The sequence below is a fragment of the Adiantum capillus-veneris genome, chromosome 27 (assembly GCF_014529385.1).
Source record: "Adiantum capillus-veneris isolate H3 chromosome 27, ASM1452938v2, whole genome shotgun sequence".
In the NCBI taxonomy this organism is placed as follows: Eukaryota; Viridiplantae; Streptophyta; class Polypodiopsida; order Polypodiales; family Pteridaceae; genus Adiantum; species Adiantum capillus-veneris.
In genome coordinates this window covers 137,101,595-137,109,973 of record NC_140957.1, presented here as the reverse complement: position 1 = coordinate 137,109,973, position 8,379 = coordinate 137,101,595, and the positions used below count along the sequence as shown (strand labels likewise).

Below are 8,379 nucleotides of genomic sequence, written 5' to 3'. Positions count from 1 at the left end.
TGTTAATTGAGATCCTGAACCTAGTAAAATTTAAAGGTGTTAGGTTGAAATAAGTGATCTTTGACGAATTCGATTAAAGAGGTATTTAATTGAAAAGAGGGAGAGAAAGAAAGAGAGAGAATTATCCCCATCTTTGCAGGAAGATTTCCATCAGGCCTACCATAAATTCATTAGATTTCAACATTAAGTTTATGAGGACATGCCTATCTCGACGCTATTCAATGCAAAAAAGCATGATGAAATGGCTAGACAAGAGATTTTCTCCTCCCACTTGGAGGATCAGATAGTCAGGATCTAGTGGAATTTTCTTCATTGATGTGGGAGAGTTAGAAGGTTTAGCACTAAATATGAAAAGACTCAAATGAGCGGAAGATCTTCAAGTGATTGAAGTATACTTTCTCATTGAGACAGAGAATCTAGAGGAAACTCTTGTAGTAGATGGTGTCCAAGTATCAAAAAATCAATGGGTGTTTGATCATGTGTCTAAAGTAATCTACCCAGGTAGAATTAGGCCCATAGGTGTAGGCCCTAGTTTTAGTGGACCAAAAGATGTTGTATCTTTTGATCATATATTTGATCCATCCAAAGTCCACAAGATTCTAGTATAGAATTGTCGTCACCCTTGTACATAGTAGGATCTTCATGGATTGTATTAGCTCTTGTACATACTATGGTTCTCATGGGTATGCAATAAGCAGTTTTGTTTATGGTTTGGCAATTTTCTTCATCTAGTGTGCAAATTTTTTGAGTATCAGATAAGTTAAAAGTATAAGTAAGAGATATTTTCATCTAGTACTAAACTCCACTAATTCAATCCCAGAGTAATACTTGCGTAAATAGCCTTTACATTGTTACTCAAGAGAAAAAATTACTACTAAAGGAAGTCCAACTTCCTACCTTCAAAGGAGAGGGACCCAATTTAGAGCGAGATGCCGAAGCTTTGTTAGATGCTATGGACGACTACTTTAAAGCTGCAAGAACTGCTCAAGCAAACCAAGCAATGTTAGGCATGTTCCGTTTCAGCGGAGATGCCAAACTTTGGTGGAAGAAACAGTGTAGAGATAATCCCACCAGTCCATCTTGAGAGAAAATGAAGCATGCAATCAAAGAACGCTATCTCCCTCCTGCACATCAGGCTATCAAGATAAATGAGTTCTTTGGTCTATGCCAGTTAGGACTCTCTCTGGAGGAGTACTACAAAAAATTTGTGTCCTTACAATGATATGCTCCCAAGATGACACTGAAGCAGCTGGTTTCCGCTTCTATCAAGGCCTCAATAAACCCTTGAGTACATGTCTCAAAGGCATGAAGCCTACATCAATTCAGGATGCCCTTCTCAGGGCCAAGCCTCTTGCAGCTGAAGAAACCAACTCTACAAGGAACTATAATGGATTTAATATTTTTAGGAGAAGAGCCAGGGGAACTTTCAACCAAGGATATCAACAATGTGGAGTAGCTGTAGCAATGAACTTGGGGCAGACCTTCCCAAACGTTAGGTGCTATGGATGCAATCAAATGGGGCACTATAGAAATAGATGTCTAGAAGAGCAAAACCTTCGAACTACTGCTAGAGCCATTCCTCAAAATCAAGGAGACAATCTAAGAGAAGGTTCCTCATCAGATTAAGGGTTTACTCGGCTCCTCTTTGGAGACATGACTTCTATCTTTATAAAAAGGACATCTATTTATTAGGTAAATTATAAAAAAAACTTGACTTCACCTTCGTATTGAATCTCGTTCCTCTTTTCACCCCAACTAGGGTTAAATTTACAGTCATAAATGGTAATTTCTTTACCTAGTAATTCCTTATTTTCTTACATAGGTAAGATAATTTTATCTTAGCTTCCTTAAGGGTTTCTTAAGCTCCCCTAATTTTCTTATAAATTTTTTCATCTCGTTTTCTATTTTTTCCTTCTTTTAATAAGCCTAAGATTTGCTTTTTTTTTCTTAATATTTATTAAGTTCATTATCTCCTTAAGATTGAATTTCCTCAACTTTCTATCAATGGTTTATACTTCCAATAATTTTTCTAGAAACTTTTAACCATAATTTTTATTTATCCTAATCAATTTTTAGCTTAAAATAAGGTTTTTGATCTATTATAATTACTTAAACTAATTACCTAATTATGATATCATTATCACAGCTAGTTGATGATGGTCCTAAGTCCAAGGATTTAATATTTACATAATTATGTCAAATTTTGTGTGATCACAAGGTCTTATTGACACATTTACATGATCACAATAAACATAATCACACAGAACCCGGTTAATAGTGACCTGCAAACCCACAAAATTCCCGTCGGGCTTTTCAGTATCCCCGGCGGGCTCTCGCGATTCACCATTTTCCCTGCGGGCCCGCCGAGGATACTAAAAAGCCCGGCAGGCTCTCAGCGTTATATATATGCGGGCCCGATCGGGGCCCGCTGGGTGTATTTTTGTCTTGCTTTCATCTTCACAGAGAGAGAGAGAGAGAGAGAGAGAGAGAGAGAGAGAGAGAGAGAGAGAGAGAGAGAGAGAGAGAGCTTGCGACCACCTTTGCAGGTACGTCGAGAGGAGAGAGGAGAGACGATCCGGGTATGTGTTGTGTGTGTGTATACGTTGTGTGGTAGCGTGCCTTTTGTCGTATTGCACGACAGTAATAAGGTACCTTACCACACAATGGGAGTGTGTGTGTGTAAGTTGTTCTACGAAACAGTGCTTATCACGGGGGCATCACCTCTGTGATGCGGGGAAGATGGTGTCCTTGTGGTAAGTACTGGCTTACTGTCTGGATACTACGTCAGTAACGGCGGCGAATCTAGTATCCTTATGGTAAGTCAACTTCCCTTCCCCTTTTCAAAAAACATATGGGCATCGGTCGGTAATGCGGCTATATGATGTTTGTATGCAGGTCATTTTTTTTCCTTAGATTCAGGCGGAACTCAATCGGTAACGCGGCTAATAGAGTGTCGTTTGTTAGAAGCATCTGTTTTTGCATAAATGTGGTGTTCAAGTCGTTAACCCGACCGTACGAACGTCATATAATTTATATGTGCATGTGCTGTTAATTTTTCAAGTATTAAGTATATGAAATACTTGGTCGATAACGCGGTTGTGAAGAGTATTTCATATACAAAATGTATGAATTGTTTGATTTTGTTGTTTTTAACTGTCCATTTGAAATTATATACTAGCTAATCATATTCAAAAGAATACTTTATTCATCAATCATCGCTATTTTAAATGTTCCATTTATATAAATTACATGTAAAAAAGTATTTGCACACAAATTGCATATTTAATATTCCTTTTAATCTTTTTAAAGGACTCTCAAGCATTATCGCTATTTTTAATGCTTCATTTACATAAATTCTCTGTAAAAAAAATCTAAATGCACACAATTTGCATGTTAAATATTCTTTTGTATCTTTTTAAAGAGCATCAATTATCATCGCTTTTTAATTGCTACATTTACATAAATTCTATGTAAAAAAGTGTGTGAACACAATTTGCTAATCCAATTTGTATACTTTCAATGTTTTAAATGTTTTTGAAGTTTTTAAGTCGGTGTGTGCTTTGTTTGAATTAGTATGTGCGCACGGAGAGAAATATAAGTTAAAAATTCAATATATGTTGAAATGTGCCAGACTGTTAACATGTATTGTTTGATCTGAATTAAGTTCTTATAAACCACTTGTTTGAACTGCTTTTTACACGTGTAACAGATTGCAATTTTAAGTGAAGATTATTTTCAATTTTTATCAATATTTCCTTGCACATTTGTTAAAGTCTTCAAGTGGTGGTTCAGAGTTTACCTGAGATAGTGTGAGAGTGTTAGTATCATTCATAACCATGAATTTATATTTGATATGCTGTTTTTTTATTATCCAATGCAAATATGACGCCAGAGCAAAAGAAATGTATTATGATGCATGCCATTCGTAAAGAATGTATTTGGGCAATCTCATCATGTGCAGCTGATCGCATACAACAGATTAGTGAAAGCAATGTCTACATCAAAGACATCACTAGCGCTATATGGAAGAACACAGAGCGCAGGTTGCGACTTGAAGGCCAATATGAGTTGTTGCTTCCAGCTGGGATACGATAATTTGACCCCCACCACAAGGTCAGGACAGTGTTGGGCAATATGAAAGTATGTTGCAGAGACTTAAAGGAAGATATCCCACCTGCCTATGACATATCAAAAGTAGAGCTCTGGGATGAATTGTGGGAATAACAGAAGGTAAAGATGAAGCGTGTGAAAGCGCAGGACCAAGCAGCCTTACCCAAGAGATTGAAGATGGCCCAAGATGCGCAAGCAGCTTTGGGAGGTCGATCCGATGCCAGTGGCACCGACACAATCATGCGCATTGCTTTGAATGCAAAGTGCGCTCATCTTGTCGGCATCCCTCACGAAGCCTTGGTAGAAGGTATGAGGATTGGGGCAGGCTCCTTTGGTGTGTGCACATTGTACACTATCAAAGGCATCTCATTTTTTCTAGACCACATTACATATGTGGAAAAATGTTACAAGGGAGGAGTGAGGCGAAATTTGACAGGTTTCAGACAGAGCAAGGAATGAAAACGCTTCACCCTTCCATTGTAAGGTGCATTGGGTTTACTACAGAAGCTCCTTGGATCACGATATTCCCATACTACAATGGGGGTACCATGGGCGACATGATGTGTTGCTTACCGTTTGCTCACGGATTGTTCAGACGACACATGCACAGGCTACAACACAGTTGGAGGTCATTGCCTGTGGAAAATCTTCCTATAAGCGAGATAGACATGATGCGGATCAAAGGAGTGATCGAGCAAATGCTAGCAATTTGTCATGCCTTAATCGACGGCATTGCGGTTGCCCACTTGACCGGTATAGTGCACAATGACCTGCACTCGTTTAACGTAATGTTGGACTTTACTCGTACCAATAAACCCCGCGTCGGCATCATTGATTGGGGTATGATGCTGAGAACACCAGCTAAGCGTGTAGCAAATAATTATCTACATCCAAGCGCACAGTCAAACGAAGCAGTTTTGAATGCACAGAGAGCAGGGAATGCCGAGATGGCTAAGCGATCGTGGATTGCTCCTGAACTATACGGTCCACGGTGCATAGATGCATACACAAAAGCGAGTGACATGTATGAATTGGGCTACCTATTTGACATGCTCGCAGATTTTTGGAGTGCAGCCAGAAAAGTTTATTTTCCAGAAGAAGTTTTTCACCACCCGGACGAAGATGTTATGAGGGCTATTCGAATTAAAGTAGATTGTTGGATGAAGTTAAAAGAGCGGGAGCAAAGAAGGAATGCTTCTGACGTGTTGATATTTTTCAAAGAACATTTAAAGACAGACCCTAACCCTGTCCAACGTCCACTTGTTGGACTTGCACCATCATTTTATCCGATTTAAACATTTCTATGATATACATATGTCTTGTCCACGGTATTCTTTTTCTTATTGAAGTGTATTATTTGGTTTGAAGTGGTTCACTTAATTTAGTCAATTGTCTATAGTCATTTCAAATTTGTCATTTAAGTATCAGTATTTCAAATTTGCCTTGTGGTTCAATTAGTCGCATTTGTTGTGGTTTGATTTAGTGGATTCCACGCAGTGTCCCAATGAGTGAGAATATATATTTGCCAATGATATTGAATATTTGTCTATCTATTGATTGTAGCTCTAAGAGAAAATGGCCGATGAAGAACAAGATATTGGCGCCCAATCACTGCCTGATGATCAACAACAAACGGCTGTTAATGCATTTCAGCGCATGAAGTCTCTGGCACACGGCATGTTGGCACAACAAGTGATGCGTACTGCTCGCCGACTCTCAAAAGTGGGCAAATCCAAACCATATGCAATGGAAAGAGATCAATAAAGAAGTGACAAAGGACATGATCAAGACAATATGGCCATGTGAGGACGCAGAGATCAAGAAAGGAAGGTGGAAGGTTTTGAAGTGAAACCATGATGCGATCAAAGATAACGCTAAGAGGATTTATTTGGAGGTTTATGGCCATCCCCTGCACAATGCAGATTGTGCGCTATATTTTGCAAAAAGGTTATATGTTCACTTTGTGCAATAGCGACCAGTAAACTTCTCGTCAAAGGAGACAACTATTGCCACTCATGATTTAAGGGAGAGTTGTGTCACTTTCACTCGAGATGAGCTGGCATTGATAATGGAAGGCGCCAACCTACACTTAAAAAGAGAGAAGGATATTTACACGACACAGTTAGCAGAGAAAGATGCAGAAATAACACGGCTTTCTATAGCCACCCAGACACCACAACCCTCACAAGTCCAGATGGAGAAAAGCATTCACCGCTTAATGCAAGACGTTCAAAATCTGACACAGCGAGTGAATCCAACACCTGTACAAGGGACACACATCAGCCACCTTGTCTTGCATCCGAAGTTGGTCCCCTTGTCTACTTCAGATGCATCCTCATCTTCCCAATGTCCAGTTTGCTACAAGAATTTTGATGGATGCAGTGGATATTATACATTGACATGTGGTCATTATTATCATTTAGTTTGTCTTATTTGTTTGATGCAAAATAGTAGTCGATGCGCAATTTGTTCACAAGATATTCCACAAGGAATATGTATTATGTTTGGCATGGCAAACGAATATAAATTCAAGCAAGCACACCCACATACCCCAAGCACAATTAGAAATCTGTTTGATGAGCAAGATGCTGCTTTAGGGCAACACAATTGAGATCGGCAAACTATGTACTATCGCGAATACGAAGCATTGTAATTACTCAAAACACATTTGAATACAAGGTCTTTTACAATGGTTTTTGACATTTACTCATTCTACTCTCAAGCTATATTGAATCAGTTGAGTTGTTATCTGATTCTAAGTCTGAGTGTTGTGGTTCTCCTTGTAATTCAACCTCCACATCTATTATCAAATTCTCTTCTATTTCGTCTAATGTGCATTGAGATACACCAACATTGAACTCTTCTTCATCTTCCTTTTGACAGTCATACAACCAGGTTGGCATTTCCTCCTTGTAGCCAGCACTTTCGATGTGATTCAATATCTTTTTGTTGCAATACATATACACTAATTTTTTTGCTCTGTCTGCTAATAGTCTGTTGCGAATAGTGCTGTGAACATACTTGTACATACTCGAGTTTCTCTCTGAACTTGAGTTTGCTGCACATTGTGCGAGTACTTTCATTGTAAGGGGACGTAAGGCAGAGTAATGCTCTCCACCATTCATCATCCACCACTTCCATGCAGGTTGCTCTTTTGCCATTACCTGTACAAAATCATTCGCAAAAGGACCTTCTTTTAATCTAAATGCACTCATTTCTTTGATGCAATCAATTTGGTCCTGAACGTTGGAGTGGAACGTGTTGACCACATGATAGAAATCACCTACCATCTCTGTATTGGACATTAGATCTAAATTTCAATACTCTGGATCGAGCATGTAAGCCACGCTATGGAGTGGACTATGAGCGCTCTTCCACCTTGCATGAAAATACTTAGCCAAAATTTTTCGTTGTTTGCCAGAGAATGGTAATCGCCACTCCTTCTCTACTACAGACTCTTTCAGCTCTTCAGGATTTTCAAGACTTTGTTGGACTGACCACCATGTCATCCACACTTTGCCCAAGTTTGGTGCCCTTTGATCAAGATTGCGGATCGAAAACATAACGGGCATCATTACATGGTATGCATCCATTACACTCCTCCACCAAGCAACCTTGTTTACATTGCCACGTAGACATGTAATTTTATCTTTCACTTTTTCTTTCTGTTCAAGCTGCCATCATCAAAGGCCGCGCAATTGAATGTGTCAATCACATCACATTTATTACGGAGAACTGATTCCAAGGTATAAAAGTGTGTGCAGAATCGAGTTTCAGCAGGAAGTTTCAACATCACTAACATGCGCATCCTATACAAATCGAGCACTCTTTGTCGTTTCAAGATAAATTTCACAACCTGACGTGATGTATCAATTATTTTGGCGAACCATGTGGTTTCTTCGCTAGTGTACCAATCTTTCAGCACCAAGTTCAAGCTCTGCGTATTACAATTATTGGAAAAAATATGTGGAATGCACTTCTTTATTAATTTACTGGCGTTCTTACAATTCTTTGCGTTGTCCATGACTACTTGAACGACATGTTCAGCACCAATTTCTTTAATTACATTAATCAAGACCTCAAAAATGTATTACCAGAACTATCAATCGCCTTTATAAACGTTTCTCCCCTTGGACAAACCAGCATTACATTGATCAGCGGTCTTCTCTGAACATTTGACGAGTCATCACTCACAATCGTACATCCTGAAAGTGAAATATTCCCAAGTATTATTTTGCCAACAGGCTCTTTGACTTCGATGTAACATTT

General features: G+C 38.9%; 1 protein-coding gene across 1 annotated transcript; it reads left to right on the top strand.

Moving 5' to 3' along the window:
- Positions 1-4,781: 4,781 nt before the first annotated feature.
- On the top strand, positions 4,782-5,405 carry LOC147422813 (uncharacterized). The gene has a single exon (XM_086503567.1). The coding sequence runs from the start codon at positions 4,782-4,784 to the stop codon at positions 5,403-5,405; it is 624 nt and encodes a 207-aa protein (XP_086359693.1).
- Positions 5,406-8,379: the final 2,974 nt, after the last annotated feature.